Genomic DNA, 18,009 nt, shown 5'->3' on the forward strand with positions numbered 1-18,009 from the left:
TTGGGCCTGACTGAGATCTCAAGGACACTGCACGCCCAACTGCGACCTGCACCCATTGGACGGTACTAGCTGTCAATCACACTGTATCCATGCCCCAATGCATATCATACTTTATTATTGTCTATTTTACTGTAAATGGGACCATGATTTCCAAAATGAACATCATGCTGTATTGAAGAAGCTAGAGATTGAGACCATTAACTCCTGAAAATGTTCACTGACGTCATGAATCAAGTGAGAAGTAGAGCAATTTCTCAAAGACTTCTATAGAAACTGATTTATTTTTGTATTCAGTGGACTCGTGATACATTTCATCATTCAGTTCACCTGCTCAGCTTTTTTGTCCAGTAGCCTTGCGACAGATCAGACCACGCAGGGCCACTGGCTGTGTTTTACGCAACTTTTAACACCGATCTTTCCCGGCGTCGACAGTCGGCCACCAGCCACACTTTTCAAACCGCCAGTCCCAACCATCACAGAATGAAAGCTTTCCACTTCAGCTGTCACCCTTAAGTTGAGTGGAGGAGAAAGGAAGAAAGGCAAGGTGGCAGGCAGAGCCTCTTAAAAGTGATTTACGGGCTCCCTCTGAGCTGGACATAGGCGCGGGCGTGTGTGTGTGTGTGTGTGTGTGTGTGTGTGTGTGTGTGTGTGTGTGTGTGTGTGTGTGTGTGTGCGGACCATCTGCTGTGCTGAAATGAGCTGCCTACTCCAGTTAAATGTCCTGACAGCTTGCTGGTTAGGAAAACACCCACCTGATATTAACACTGGGAGTCGGCTCAACCGCAAGCTCTTTGGATGCGTGTTCAAACCTCCGTCTCTTCGCTGTCAGAAGAAAGAGCGGCCGCTGCCACGAGTTCCCCACAGCGCCGAGAGTTTGAGGGCAGGGAGAACACAGCGATACAAGATGCTTAAGCAGAGGAGGAAACGTGGCTGCCGCAGCTGCAGAGCACCACTAACGTTAAACCTGATGTCAAATCAAGGGGTTTCAAGATTCATCTGAACAATACATGTAATGACCATGAAATTTCACTTATCGGGATTAGAGGTTACCGCCAACTTGGCTGAAAGATGGAACTCGGGCCAAGAAAGATCCCAGTAAAGGACGGCGTGGATCCAGAGTAAGGAACAGATCCAGATTTTTTTTGAAATCACTTTCATCAACATTCTCAGATAGGGCAAGGGATTCCCAATTGAATAATTCATGGATCTTGATGAAAAAGAAACCGTGCAATTTGGTGCAGTGATAAAAACACATTGATCCGAGACATCGCAGGGAGCTCATTTCCAAATCACAAACAAAAATCCAAGGCAGGGATTTCACCAAGGCTGAGGACACATTTTCATTTCCAAAACAAGAAAAAAGAAAAACACAAACATGTCAGTTTCCAAGACCCATTGAAACCCTAAACATTTCCTGGTTTCCTATGGATCCATGCATCTGGCCAGACTTCAGGCCATCAGCCCGAGCAAAGTGTTTAATACATTACTGACACTCCTGTGCATTAGAGAAATAAGAGGAGGCTTAGCTGTCCGTCTCTTTCCTTGGACTAGACCAGAGTCTAATTGAGCAGGAAAGGCACTCAGCTCCTCTGAGTGTTGTGGCATTTGGACGCCTACAACCCTCCTCTGGCTTCTATATGAGGTGTAGGGAAGAGAGTGACCTTTTAATGACAAGGCCTTATACACTCTGCCACCTACTGTAGGCCACACACACACACACACACACACACACACACACACACACACACACACACACACACACACACACACACACACACACACACACACACACACACACACACACACACACACACACACACACACACACACTGAGCACACATCCTCCAGCGGGCCTCCTCCATCCCGCCACCTTCCCATGATGCCATCCTCTTCCAACCATCTTGTCTCATGCCAGTTTCTTTCCCTCGGCCTTTTTTAACCGGCCTGCTGCTTCATTCTGTGTGTGTGTGTGTGTGTGTGTGTGTGTGTGAAGTTCTCATGAATGGGGGAGAAATAAATAACTCTAGAGAAGCTCAACTTCAATACATCACAGGTAATTGCTGTATCCTTGCAGCTTTATGAAACAATACGTCCGTTTTCAAAGCGAGCGCTCCTCACAACGGGGAGGGTTTCAGAGAGAGAGAGAAGTGTGTGTGTGTGGGGGGGGGGGGGGCAGATAGAATGCAATAAAATGCAGACAGAAACAAAGGGACACAGGGTGACAGAGTGAAGAAGGGTGAAGGTTCTGTGTGAAGCAACAGGAAAAATGAGGAAAGAGAGAACCCTGCAAACATTTCATCTGCTCAAGGGTTGACGGCACGGCTCTCTACTGGGCCTCTGCAGGTTTTCATTTTTTTTTAGTAAAAAGCTATAAACAAGCCTCTTCAAAAAAATGTAGCTGCTTTATTCAAACCTACAAGTCCGAGCCAGTTTGTAGGCTGACAGAGGCTGTTGATGACCTTAATCATTGTCTCACTTCTTTACAATCGTCACACAAAAAGTGAGCACTGATTGCAACAGGCTGCTCAAAAAACCTCCACATTCATTTTGAGGAGAAACTTCTTTGTGAGCTGAATAAATTCTGTGTCCTTCAGTCCTTTACAAACTCGAAAAGTAAATCAGGGCTCTGCATCTCGGCTCCTGGAGAACAGTGCTGGCGTCCAACAGCAGCAGCGTGAAATGAATAGAAGACATCGTGCTCCTTACCGTCATCCTCCTTGCTGTGTGTGGTCTGGGGACTGTGGCGCATCCTCTCTCCTCGGCTTGGCAGGCTCAGGTCAGACGCTGCTCCCAGATCAGGTGCTAGCCATGTGGGCTCGCTCATCTCTGCCTCCTCCTCGCTGCTCAGTGAACTGTCATCCTGACCGGAGGAGAAGAGACGGGAGGAATTTTTATAATCAGTAATCAAATTGTGTTAGTATTGCATTAGTGCTGTGAATTCTCTGCAGATCCGGACACGGGACTATAAAGTGGGATATTTCAGGCACTTTGCTTTCATTTGAACCGAAGACAAACTTCAGTGGAAACAGTCAAAACAACTTCGATCACTAACAAAATTCACGAGTACACTTGGTTTCTGTTCTCCCTCGACATGCAGAGAATTGCTTTATAAACTGCTGTAAATCAAATATGTTGACGTCATGTGGACAAATGTGTAGATGACTTCAGAGGAAGTCTTTCCTTGAGACAGTGAGTGGAACTGAAGTGTTGTAGAGCCTCAAATTGTATCAACACTACTTACACAAACAGATAAAAGTTTTCATCTCAGTCGACGTGACTGGTCGTAGATTCACAGAGTTGTAGAAAGGAGCAAGACTGAATCAACGAGGACACATTGTGTTTGTGAATGTGACTCTGCGAGTAACGTCGTGTGAATCCACCTAAAATCGGATCACCCTCCTTTTTCATGAATGACAGTGTTGACCAGCTGTTTTAAGCCATTTTTAATCTCTTTATTTGCCGCTTTGTCCGTGTCAGCATCCATGGGAGCAGCCGCGACAGCTGCTCTGCCAGTATAACTCACACACCAGAGGAAACACGAAATCACAAGGCAGAGAGACGACAGGCAGGCAAATCAAACACAACGCGCTCAGTGTGCAGCCGCTGCAGGCCACGCCGGCGGTAGCGACATCACACAGAGACGTTTTTCCTCGAAAACTCCGAGCTGCTCTCCTTCTCTTCGTCCGTCCAAAAGAATGTTGGAAATGAAAAATGCATCACTGTTGGGTATACCAACAGAATAAAAAAAAACTAACTTTCCTGAAACAGATGTTAAACCAGTCAGTGACTGATGGATGCAGAGCAGGTATTTCGTTGTATAAAAATAGTGAGTGGCTGCACACGTCAAAAGATGTGTTCAGACTGAACATGAAGTCGACTAGAATGTCCCCTTTAATTCAATCAGCCTTATAGCTCAGGCAAAAAAACAATGCAGATTGTTGCTTTTTATTATGTTGGAAAGAGATCGTAGTCACGTTATTAATAATTGCAAATGAGTTGAATGTTAGGAAACTAAAACACATGGGCATTGTTTTTAAAAGGTGATCTGCAGGACAGTAATGGGACATAACCATCAGTCTCCTACATCCACACACACACACACACACACACACACACACACACACACACACACACACACACACACACACACACACACACACACACACACACACACACACACACACACACACACACACACACACACACACACACACACACACACACACCTTTACTCTACACCTCTCGACAAAAAGCGACAGCACCGAAAGAATCACCCCATATGGACGTAATCCCGAAGGACACAGGGCTGTCGGAACACAGAAGTGACATGCATCTCCAACCACACGCATGCATGCGCTCCCACACACACACACACACACACACACACACACACACACACACACACACACATTTAGAAACAATGAACAGATTAAGTTATGAGCTCAGATCTCATAACTTAATCTGTTCATGAAAATGTCTCTTTTCATGACAGCAGCTGCGTCTGACAGGTGGACAGTGGACACTGACACACGGACGACAACACCATGGTGACGATGACACAAACAAGAGACTTCAAGCATTTCCTGCTTATTGAACACACGCGTCACTCCTCACACTGAGCGGGAATGCGATGCATAATTCAGCAGATTACAGTTTCCACACATGACGGAGAAGAAAAAGATTTCAGCTTATAATGAGAGCTGCTCTGCTTCCGAGGCTAAAATGAGAAATGACAAAGATCGAGTCAACTGAATAAACTGCTCATGCCCTCATGTTCAAGGCCTTTTTCAGGGATCAACTTCAGTTGAATACTCACAAACTCTCTGTCTGTGCGAAGGCAGAGTTGAAACACACTGTTGCTTCACCCTCTGCAGCTCCTTCATACATTGCTGCCATAATTGCAAGAAAAAAAAGGTAATTAATGGGTTCATCCCACAACAAGATAATAACATCACAAGACAAGAACTAGAGGGCGGCTTGATGCAGCGTGAAGACAGAAACATTTCATCGACGCTGTGGTATTTTCAGTCGCTGCTCAGGAAAAAAGGCTGCAGCTTCAAATGTGCTAATTTACCTGGTAACGTGCGGTGCACTGCACTCAGACAGACTCTCCTCCTTTGTATTTTTGTACATTAATTTCAGGTTGAAAACTGTCTTGGCCTCTCTGTAAACACCAAACACAGCATCCATTTCCCCAGAGGGCAGAATCTCATCCGCAGCTCTTTCAAACTGGAAATGGGAAAAAGCTTTTACAAACTGAGTATAGGATGTATATCAATCGGTGATGCAGCTGACAACACAGTCGGACATAAGATAAGATAAGATGAAATAAGACAATCCTGTATTAGTCCCATAATGGAAAAAATATGCTAAACATAACAAATAAATCAATGTGCAAGCTTCTCTGCCTGAGCTGTTTGTAATTTCCTAATAAATTGAGTGTTTTTTTTTTATACCATTTTTGGATGATTCTGTCACTGGGATTCAACTTTACTGAAGTGAAAGGGCAGAAGTTGCTCTTTAAATCAGCGGGAAAAAACTGTTGTTTGTGCCGTTACCGCACAATCAGTATAGGAAAGGCGAAACACGGCAGGGGATCCCACCGTTTCCATTTCAAGACAAAAAAGCCATTTAAATTGCACATATATATATATATATATATATATACACACACACACACGCAGTGAGGCGATGTGGCAGCACTGACCCATATCTGTCAATTAAAAAGGCTTCGCTGAGGAGGAGTTTCCCTGGGCTCGTCTCACTGGATTAGCCTCCTCACTGCAACCAGCCAGTGCGACTAAACGCACACACAGACACACACACACAATAATTGGAAGCCTCCGGGTAGTTCTGGAGACCGCCGAGTGATCAACAGAGCTGCGTCATTTGACCACAGAGTCCAGAGAATAAGTCACTGTTTCAATGTGTCTAAAAACTGCTGTTATCAGTGAACACAAGACAGTTTTCCGCTGATAGAAGATTATGCAACAGCTCTGTAAGATCCTTATTATTAAAAATGGTCTATTAAGAAAACAGAAACATTCAGTTTCCCCACAGTCGACGGCCAACGTCTTCAAACGTCTTCTCTAGATGTCACAGCTTCAGGTTTTAATGGCTTATTAGTAGAGCCCGACCGATATATGGGTTTGCCGAGGTTTGATAGCGAAATCTTAGGAATCATCGACAGATAAATATATACAAATATTGGCCGATGTATCGGTATCCGAAATCTTGTACTCCCTAATATCTATATCGGCCCCCAGAAATCCATATCGGTCGGGCTCTGTTATTCCACGTCCTTTCCCTTGGTATGTTTGTTCACTTGTTTGTTCGTCAGCAGGATTATGCAAAACTGACGAACAGATTTCCAAAAACCTGGTGGAGGGATGGGACATGGGCCAAGAAAGAAGCCGTCATATCTCGTCACAGATCTGGACAAAGGGGCAGATCCAAGAATTTTTTTTCATTCATTCCTTCCTTCCATCCTTTCACAAATGTTCAGCGCAGCTTATATAATGGAGGAACATTGAAGAAGAAACATTGTCCCTCGGTTAAATCAAATTCCAGGTGGAAAAAATGGTACTATAATATTCTTAGGGCTCTCAGTCCAAGCCGTTAGATTTACAGATGTGCAAGTTTGTGAGCGATCCTGCGAACTTGCCACTTGGCATGTTAATCAGCACGGACATTCAGCAGCCAGGCACATGAATCAACTCTGACAAATGATCAAATGAGTCCTTATTTAAATGTACTCTTGATTCCTTTTCAATTACTATCATCGCCAGCTCACATTACCCCATTTTCAATTACCATATAATCTCAGCGCTGTAATCACTGGTTAGCGTACATCTCTTTGTTGTGGCGCTGCAGCGCCGAGGAACAGAGGACTCACATTAGACCCGTGGAAGCTATCTGATGGTTGAATCTGTCCGACTTCACTTCTCACAAAGACTCGGGGAAAATGAGCACTGATGAAGTTATGAGGAGGCTGAACAGATCTCCTCTTCTCAGACACTAAGCTGTGGCCAGTTCTCAGCCGGGAGTGGAATCGTTCTTTTGCCTCCTTGATGTCTTGTTACTCCATATTCAGGTCTTTTCTGATTCAAATTAAATAGCGAGAATATATTACCAGCAAAAACTTGAGAAGTACGCCTCAAGAATGAAACGGTCATTATGTAGATTGCTGAGCATGTTATGTAAGTACACAAGTCTTGTGCTTGTTCATATTTTTCTTGTCGTCATCCAATCCAATGCGAAACCCCAAAAACGATCAATGAATAGAAAGATTAATGAGTTGAAGTATCCAGAGCCTGATACATCTTTTTCCTCTGTGTCAAAATGTATCGCAAACACATCAGTGAGCCAAACAGTGGTCTGGGTGACAAGTCCCTTCATTACCATACTGTGGTTTAATTTGTAGGGCGGCAACTAATGATTATTTTTATTATCGATTAATCTGTCAATTATTTCTTGATTAATCGATTAGTTGTTTGGTCCATAAAATGTCATAAAATTGTGAAAAATGTTGATCGTGTTTCCCCGACACCCCAAGATATTTTTTTTTGTTTGTCCACACACCAAAGATATTCAGTTTACTGTCACAGAAGAACAAAGAAACCAGAGAATATTCACATTAAAGAAGCTGAAATTACAGAATGTTGCCTTTTTTTTCTTCATAAAAACTACTTGATGATTAATCGATTATCAAAATAGTTGCAGATTAATTTAGTAGTCTATTACTCATCGATTAATCAATTAACTGTTGCAGCTCTATTAATTAGACTCAATAGCCCATGACGGCATTTTAGTTACCCTAAATATTCACTTAAGCATCAAATGTGGATTAATGGGTCGCTGACAACAGGCCCCAACAAACGCACCATTTGACCAAATGTAAAAATGTACATTTTTTAAGATTTACATCTCCAACAGGAACCAGTGGGCTTTGAGCCGAGTGCCGCAGACTAACACAGTCACTGACAATAAGAAAAAAAAATGCAGAATTCCAAATATGGAATATCATAGGACAGATATCAAGTTTCTTGCCCTCAGCGTTATTATTTAGCCTGGTGAAACATCAACGGGTCAACAAGCTGTTATCTCACCATCTTATTGTTTATCTGTTGGACATCTGCTCTCAGCTGCTCAGCCCTTACGTCCGCCCGTCTTCATTTTCCCGCACTCAGCTAAACTGAGGAGGGCGACAAGTCTCTTCGTGTGTGTGTGTGTGTGTGTGTGTGTGTGTGTGTGTGTGTGTGTGTGTGTTTTGTATATTAATGGGCTAAGTAATGAGCTGTCCTCATCTGCATACAGATGACCAGCAACGTTCCTGTCTGATAGATTAACACACAAACAGGATTTGGAGCGATCGGGCCGACTCAATAACTCACGTTTATCTCTGTTCCTCCGCTCTGCTCTTTCTCTTCCTCTACATTTGTCTTCGGTTGCTGTCTATGTCTGTAAGACAGTTAATTATGGAATGTACGCGCACGTACTCTGTGTATGCAGAGAACACGCACTCCTCCGGTATATGACAGTATGATGCAGTGAACAGTTTTGGGACGTCGTCAAAGATTTTTGTTAATTATCTTAAAATGCCAGACACATCCGAACCATAACGAGGCTAAAGGATAATCAGTCTATATTTGTTCATCCTGCCGCACTTTGACTAAAATGCAGCAGGATTTTCAGGAATTGCTTCGTACCATGCCGGAGTATTGCCAGCGCATCATGTATAAATAGATGTGAATCAATACATTCAAAAGTTAGTTTCGGAGTGAAGAGTCAGTAAATGTCATAGTTTTTAATAACTGATGATGATGAAATTAAGTCATACCACTCAAATTCAATAAAAACCCTTATTTCCGTTGGGGAGGGGGGAGCGGACGGGCTGCGGAAACAAATCAGAAAGGAAACACTGCTAATGCTTGTGAGCCTCTGCGAACCTATCAAGTTGCAGCTTACATCCACGTCTGTCCAGACTCAGCTATATATGTAGTGGAGACTATGATGTAATTCAGTAAAAGGTATTAAAATGTATTTTGTGTTTTGAGTGGCCACGGTGACCTTTGACCACCAATTTCTAATCTTCTCATCTATGAAAAAAACATTTTTTGTCATGGCACTCCTGAGACATTGTGTTCACAAGGCTAAAGATGTGTTTTGGGAGGTCACACTGGTGTCGACATTTGACCTTTGACCATAGCTGACTAATCGGCTGATCCTCGGGTTTAAGTGCAGGTTTGTTCTACATGTCATGAAATCACCTCCCGTGTGTTTCTGATAAATCTTGTTCAGGAGAAGGCATTAAAGGTTCAGACGTCAAGACGAGTTGAGCTCTCTCTCTGAAACTCTGTTGTAGCTTCCATCCCCTAAATGAGTGTGATACTCAGCTGTGGGAGCCACGCCACAGACTGACAGCGATGATGATGATGATGATGATGACTGTGGTGAAGATCATGAGAGGTGCAAAGCAGCAAAGTGCACCCGAGATGAATAATTAACAGCCACTTTTCTCTATAGTTCTATTTATACCAGAGGAGGAGGTGAGAGGAGCGACGAATGTTGAAACTTTCCACAGAGAAATAAAGCAGGTGGCTTGTTCAAACAGAACAACAGAAAGTGAGACGACTGAAGGAGACGAAGGTGGAGGAGGAGGAGGATGATGATCGCTGACACCCCTAGGAATGTGTAATGCGTTTTCCTCTCACGCCAGGGGGGCAGATGGTGAAGGGGGACATGGGAGGAGCTGCAAGGAGGCCCGAAGAAGAAGAAGAGGAGGAGGAGGAGAAGCTGAATTTACAGTGTGTGTGTGTGTGTGTGTGTGTGTATGTGTGTGTGTGTGTGTGTGTGTGTGTGTGTGTGTGTGTGTGTGTGTGTGTGTGTGAGAGTGTGAGTGTGTGAGTGTGAGTGTGTGTGTACATGCTTCCAAAACAGAACAGCCGGATCTGGTCCCCTGGTATTGCTAAGCTAATCAGGTTAGCGACTGGACAGGCGGAAGGAAGTATCTCCTCTCTCCCATTCTCCTCTCCAAACCCCCCACCCCTCTCTCCTTGTTTTCTTTTGCTTCCACCTCCTCCATCACCTCCTCCTTTTCTAATTCGTCCTCTCTCTGAGGTAATCAACACGTCATCACAGGGGGGAAAAAGGGGCTGTATATTAAAAAAACACATGGGTTGGGAATGAATAACATCCTCTCTCTCTTCCTTTCACAAAACTAAAGTGTCTCTCTTTCTAGATTTTTGGCCATATGCCTCTCCCTCATTCACTCCCAAACAACTTGAAGTTTTCATCAGAGTTAAAATGGCTGATGTGGACGGTGACTTAATGACTTACAGTCCATGCAGTCACATGACAAATATTAAAATTTACCAAAAGTAATTTCTGCATCTGGGTAGGTTTAAACTGTATCAAAAAAAATTGTTTACCGCCCAACCCTTTATGAAATACAAAAAAATGCAGGAGAGCACAACTGCTCGCACAACGACCCTGATCAAGACTTCAACGATCTCAACATGTTGCTTTTAATCAAACCAGGCCTTTGTTCGTTGAGAATTTGGATTTTCTTTTTTCACCGGCTCAATGAGGACGATGATTTTCAGACCAAGTGAATCTCATCACTGTTCTTCACAACAATGTATTTCATCAGGACGCAAACTCGCAGTTTGTCCCCGGCAGAGCAGCGCAAAATGAATTTCATTAAGAAAATCAATTAAGGTGGACATTGTTTCTCCACATGAAGGAGTTGGGGATGGGGGCTGGGGGTAGTGGGGGGGTGGGGGGGTGCTGCTCGGTCCCTTTGTTCTCTTTGTTTTACAGGCAGTAGTGGTGCAGAGCTGGACCCTGAAGCCTCCCTAGCTGTCAAATTGGCATCCTTCCACCTACCTACCTCCCCCAACCCCTCATTTATCTCCTTTATTTCTGCCTACCTTCCCCCTCTAAGCCCCCATCCCTTCACCCTGCCACTTCCATCCCCATCTCTTGCTGCCCTCTCCTCATCATCAGCCTGCCAACACCCTCCTCCTCCCCCCCGACACTCCTTTGCCACAAACTCTGCTTCCCCCCTCTCCTCCTCCTCCGCTCTCAACTCCTCCCCCACGCTTGCCGTCCCCCGACTCCACCCTCCCAGCTCTCGCGCCGCAGTGATCTTGGATGTTCTCATTCTATACCCGTCAGAAGTGGGAACCACTCCCTCACCCTGCCTTTCTTCGCCTTGCCCTCCCTCTCTTCCCATCGTGTTTGTTGGTTCCCATGGAAACTGAACCAGGTTGGCTGTTCCTTGTAATGATTTTGATTTGATGGAATTCTGATTCCTTAAATAGATGGGGGAGAAAACAACAACACTAGAACTACTGGCCTCTATCATCATCATCATCATCATCATCCTCATCACAGGTATTACCGCCATCGCTCCCCACATCTCTGGAACACGGCTGTCATTCTATGTCCAGGTAGCCTGGTTGGCCACTGGGATAAACTCGCACCACCACGGCAACGTGGAGTTATTTTATGTGCTTTTTTATTTTACACAACCTTGAATCATTTGTGTTGTGACCCATTAAAACATTGTTTTAATCATGACCAGTTTATGACATTTCTGCGATCAAAGAGTAATTCTGCATATCCAGCATCCAGCAGAAAAAACTAAGACAAAAATCAAAGTCAGAAATCTTTGCTTTTTAAAGAAATATGTTTTTTACTTTCTTATCCCTTTAATCATCTTGTGACCCCCTTAGATTTCTCTAAGGACCTGTGATTGGGAACCACTGCTCTAACTTATATCAGGATGATGACAATAAACAACACCCGTCGGGTTAAAGAAGACCTACTGCAGCTTAATGGCGACAAACAGGCAAAATTGACACACAGTGTCACAGTCATAGTGATTTAAAGAAATCCAGTCAATCCATGGATCACTTATCCACGGATTGATTTATTCTGGAATCAAACACGGAAGCTCTAACAGCCTCCAGCACATGATGGCAACAGACAGCACTGTGGCGCTCGACAGTAAACCGGTTTCATGCACATGCTGCTGTGACTCGATGGAGGCGGTGGACATCCAGAGTCACAGCGACAGCGACCATTATAATCAGCATCGTCCCCATCGCAATCATCACAAACACCAACCGACGACAGCCGTCACATTCAGTTATGTCTTCACCCGACATTTTTTCACCACAGCTCCGATAACAGACGAGCAGATGAACATCAGAAAACAGTGACGTTTCCATCAGTGGGAACAGAAACACAAGAGTAAGACAAAACTCAGCCGACTTGCCCTTCCCCCTCCATGTTGTTTACAGGATGCATGGACATACAGACGGACGCGGTCAGGTGATATACCATGAGACGATAGAAATGAAGGGATTTCATGAAGAAAATCTGATGTGTTACATCAACAGTTTCGTGTGATAGGGGATTTCATCCTCATCGAGTCTGAGCAGACCATCGAGTCTCCAATTAGCCAAACCTACACGTCTACAGACAGTCGGAGGAAACTGAGAGCCACACACACACACACACACACACACACGCAAAGTATGCACAGGGAGGCCTCCGCTAAATTAGCTTTCTGTCATCTGTACGGCCACAAAAATTGAATATGAGACACCGCGGGGGGAAGAAAAAGAAGTGTTTGGCCATAATCATCACGTCAGCACAGCGATCTCCTGCCGTGAGGCCGCAATAGAAAAGCATATGATGAGCATTTGCCAAAACGCAGCGCAGCGAGAGAGGGCTGTGCTGAGCTGCAGCTGTACAGCCAGTGACAGGAGCCACGTTAAAAGGCACACACGTCGACACACCAGTCCGGGGGAAAAATTTAAGGCACTAACGTCCCGCCAGTCAACGTGACAGGTGCTCAGTATTCAGTCCAGCAACAACATCTTCCCTCTGATTGCATTCATCTCTCACTGAGATCGATGAGGGCTGGAGGGAAGAGGAGAGGATCATTTTTGAACTGGGGGAGAGAGGTGAAGGTATTGATAAGATGCGAGCTGGCTCGGGCCACACACACACACACACACACACACACACACACACACACACACACACACACACACACACACACACACACACACACACACACACACACACACACACACACACACACACACACACACACACACACACACACACACACACACACACACACACACACACACACACACACACACACATATGCGTGCCGCAAGGATTAACAGGGCGCAGGCCGAGGAGCTCCACTGCAGAATATTGATCGCTGAGAAAACCAGCCATGAGGAGGAGGTGTGTGCATGTGTGTATGTGTATCTTCGTCTATGTCTGCGTCTTTAAAAAAAAAAAAGGGTGGGGGGGCACATTAATAACACTAAATGCAGCACCATCGGTTACGTAGAGACAAAGACAATGAACTGGACGGTGAATCCAAAAGGTTTAGTACAGATACGACGGATAAAGTGGACAAAGAAAGAAAACACTTGCAGACAGAACCTCTGTCTGTCTGTCTGTCTGTCTGTCTGTCTGTCTGTCAGGTTATAAAAAGCCTCGTACAGTATGCAGAGGAGACGGCCGGCCAGAATCAATACACTGCCACTGACCTTCATTGAGCAGAGACACAGAGATGGGGGGAGTGTTCGGGAAGATAACCATCAACCCTGGTCACATGACAGGGGGAGTTTTATAAGCCCTGATCGTGTCTCGTCTCCACTTCCTGCTCCATGAATCGACCAAATTTCAACCTCCTCGTGTTTTTAGTTTCAGCTGTTTGCATGCGTGTTGTTTGTTTTTTTTAAACCTCCAGAAGATTTAACAGAAGAGAAAGAAGAAAAAAAAACAAGCGAGACAAACAGATCCGATGTCACGCCGGCCCGCTGCTGACTGTGTGTTTCTCCCGCGCACACAAGACAAATAGTCATTGAGCTTGATATCTTCATCGCACCAAACAAAGGGGCCGGGCGCTTTCATTCTGAATTCAGAAGCACTTTTATGGTTGGAGCCTCTGGGCTCTATGGAGATCCATAAAAATCGGAGTCCTCCTTCGATTTTTGTCTGCATCTCTGGTGTAAAGCTCTCACTGTTGAGGAGTTTTATCGCTGTATTACCCAGAGATGACTTAGCCGACGCATGAGCGAGGCGAGTGGAGTCGTTTCAACCCGATGCTGAAAGGAAAGCGCTGGAAAACTACACACCCACATCTGGGGTTTGTTAAAAAAAGAAAAAAGAAAAATTTGGGGAGGAATATTTGAATTTACTACTACTACTACTGCTTTAGTGCAGGAGGCCTGAAATAAACAACAGCTCCATTAACGTCAGAAAAATATTACAACTGCATTACATACTATTATTATCCAATATTATGATACCATAAGGCTTGTTACGCTTCTGCTACGTCCCATGACAAATGTGATGTAATTAATGAGTAAGGTGAGTGTTTGAAATGTCATCGAGTAACTAAGCTGTTAATACACTGATCCGTCTGACTGACCGATATAATCACGCTGTGCATTTCCGCTTTTCAGCAGCGTGTCACAGGGTTCGAGGAAAAAGTGGACTGAGAAACAAGCATCAGAAAACAGACAAGAGAGAAAAATTCTGCTACATCGATACACGACCAAATTGTGCCTCTCTGCACCTCTGCTGACTAATGACGCAGATCGCATCTAACATCTGGGAGAAAGAAAAGGGGAAATGAAAATGTAAGTCTGCAAAAACAAAAACACGAGGGTTTAGAATTTGGGAGATGGACGTCGTACAGACAAAAAGATCTAAACACCAACTTGATGTTTCCTGAAGTGACGTGAGCACCACGGAGGAAAAAAACAGACGCGCATCAATCACACTCAGGTGAAGATATGAGAACTGGAATCCGATTAAATGTGTCCGAGTGTCGTTAAAGTCGACCTGAACAAATCTCTGTCCAATAAACAAGCAGCTGGAGTCTAAGCAACATCTGCTCCAGAGACCTGTAGCTGTACAGCACGGACCAAAACAGTGCATAAAGTCCATAAATACAAATGAAAATAATCTTTTTAGTGCAATGAATAATGAATGTCTCATTATTTAATTAAATCTAAACTCTACACCCACAGAACGTCTTATCTGTCCAGACTACAAGGAAATACAGACAGAAAATATAACCACAGAGCGGCACCGCTACAGTTACACATCCTCAGCACAAAAAACACACACACACACACACACACACACACACACACACACACACACACACACACACACACACACACACACACACACACACACACACACAGAGTGGGTGGAACATATTTCTTCTATTCTAAATCACAAGAAGGTGGATGGCTCATGGTTGTGTGTGTGTGTGTGCGTGTGCTGACCAGGACGAAAGCAGATCCATGTATGTCATGGCCCATGTATCTAATTCTGAAACTGAGAGAGAGAGAGAGAGAGAGAGACAGAGAGAGAGAGGGGGGGGAGAGAGAGAGAGAGAGAGAAAATAGAGATGCAATGGTAGAGAGATAATGTATAGTGAGCAAGAGAGAGACAAATAGATAGAGAGAGAGGAGGATCGCTATTCCATCCATCTCCACACAGACACATTCTGACCTTGTCTTGATATTAGATAAGCCGTGTGTGTGTGTGTGTGCGTGCGTGCGTGCGTGCGTGCGTGCGTGTGCGTGTGCGTTTCAGGTGTGAGAGCGATGACATCCTCAGGAATCTTCTGTCAGAAATATGAATCACATCCGCTTGGTGAACGTTGAGGATGACTGGTTGTTGAGACCAGCTTCCATGTTTTACCCGTTAAAGTTTTTCTGGGGGGATAATAATAGTAGTAATAAATAAATCTGGCTTGACTCGCAGAGGTTGATGCGGCAGAGGCTGTGCTGAAGTTCCTGACTTTGATCTCCCCTGAAAACAGTCCACAAAAACCAGTGTGAACAAATGTAGTTCATCATTCCACATGAATAGATTTATTTGTACATGGATGAAATCATTCAGTCCATCACTCTCAGAAACTATAGACGACAGAGGATGTTTTCGGTTCAATTTTGTGTCTCTTAAAGGGAAATACTGGTTCATTTCACAGGGGCCTACTTTCTGTTGAAACAAGTGCTTGACATGAAACGTGATAAAAAATGTGTTTAGTGTCCCAGCGCTGATTTCCCAAATAAATATTGTTTAGCATGAGTCCTCTCTTAATAATAGAGGTGGAGAGTGTAAAATAATATTTATACGGCAGGTTGAAAACGCTGCTCCTTTACTTACCAACTAAAACATGGAGTTTTAGTACAATGAAGACAATTCACAGAAATGTAATCGTTCAGTCGGAGCTCTGGCCATCAGAAATCACTTTAAAAAAACATTTAGGAATAAATCTGTCTATGTGAGATGAAGTTCCACGATAGAAACATCCCAGGCCCGAGGACATTGGAGATATAAATACTTCTCTCCCTGTCCTTCTCTTCCTTTTTCTGCTTATTAGCGTGAAACGTAATATCCACAAGAAGCAACCGAAATCTAATTTTACAGGTCATAGAGTGCATCAGGATGTCAGAGTTTGCTGAAGAGAGGCTGTTTTATGCCCCACACTTGTTTAACTGTGTGCATTGTTGTCTGATATCAATGTCCTTAGCTGCTAATAAACACCAGATCATCAATTCGTATCCATCTGCTGCGTCAGACAGCTCCTCCTGAGAGTTTGAGGATTATAGACTTCACCGAAAAGGCAGCGTGGTTACGCAGCAGCTGAGAGACGACCTCAAGTTTTTACCTACTTGCGGTTTTGTCAATCAAATTTGTTTTCAATTCTGGGACCCAGGAAACTGCAGAGGTCGACCAAAATCAAAGATGCAAGAAAAGACAAACTGCCAAGAGAAAAATAACTGATTCCACCCCCTCTGCTGTCAGTGTTTGCCAGTTGTCTTAACTTTCTACGAGAATACAATTGATATCCTAAAACACGTCACCTTGGGCTCTGGGAAATTACGAGGGGTATTTTTCACTATTCTGACACTTTGTGAACCGAACCATTTATTGAACAATCCAGACATTAACCTCCAGATAAATATGCTCATGAAAACACTGCAAATCATGATCACAGTCTCGTTTTGATTGGAGGTGAAACTGTCGAGTTGTATTGATTTCAAGTCTGACGCGTGAGACGTGTTGAGAAGTGCTGTCAACTTTGGTTTGTAGCAGAGCATCCACGTGTGTAAACCGGGCGGTGAACAGCAGTGTGTGTGTACGTGTGTGTACGTGTGTGTGTGTGTGTGTGTGTGTGTGTGTGTGTGTGTGTCTGAGAGAGAGAGAAAAGAGGTCAGGCTTCCAGGGACCTTTTTAACCCATCTGTTAAATCCACCAGTAACCTGGTTGCGAGTGTGCGTGTGCGTGTGTGCACCTGGGTCAACAACATAGTGTGATTTATCGCCATGGAAACTGAACTTTCACAGTGTACAGTGACACAGTAGAATCCATACACTCAAAGCCTCCATTATCAAAATGAGACCGGATGATGATGTTGAAAATGCACCACTTCTAAGCAGACGGCAAGAGATAACGTTCGAACATCCTCACTGAGCCGACAGGACGACTTCACGTAGAAGAGCGCTCACTCTGCGTCTACTTCTGGGGCCTTAAATGTTCCTGGAAGTAGCTGCACACTGACAAGCAAAGAAAAAAACATAGATGCTCAACTTGAAGAATCTCAGACGGCGATGAGCCTTCTCTGACTGATGATTTGAAACTCTGACTTTCAGAGGTCAGCCCTATTGAAAAGGCATGAATGTTTCTGGATCTGCGCTAGATGGCAGTTCATTTAAAGTGGAATCTGAAACCATGGACATTTCAAATAAATGTAGTGGAAAGATGAGTAATGCTTCATAAAGCTGTATTTATAAACTAGCATCAAATGGCTCCTTGTCTGCTGATACCACAAAGGAGAAAGATCTTAAATGTGTGGCTCTACAGACTTTTCACTCACTTTTAGCTCTGAACGCATGCTTTTAAAAGTGTAAACTGTTCTACAATAACAACTCCAAGGAGGCTGTG

General features: G+C 44.2%; 1 protein-coding gene across 2 annotated transcripts in view; it reads right to left on the reverse strand.

Moving 5' to 3' along the window:
* LOC118316380 (nucleolar protein 4-like) overlaps nucleotides 1-18,009 on the reverse strand; it is a 118,765-nt gene that overhangs the window by 53,917 nt on the left and 46,839 nt on the right. For both annotated transcript variants that reach the window (XM_035644145.2, XM_035644144.2), the window contains exon 5: nucleotides 2,707-2,860. In XM_035644145.2, the coding sequence (XP_035500038.2) occupies nucleotides 2,707-2,860 (154 nt within the window). The remainder of the gene's footprint in view (nucleotides 1-2,706; nucleotides 2,861-18,009) is intronic.

This window comes from Scophthalmus maximus, chromosome 3, assembly GCF_022379125.1.
Source record: "Scophthalmus maximus strain ysfricsl-2021 chromosome 3, ASM2237912v1, whole genome shotgun sequence".
NCBI classification, from domain to species: domain Eukaryota; kingdom Metazoa; phylum Chordata; class Actinopteri; order Pleuronectiformes; family Scophthalmidae; genus Scophthalmus; species Scophthalmus maximus.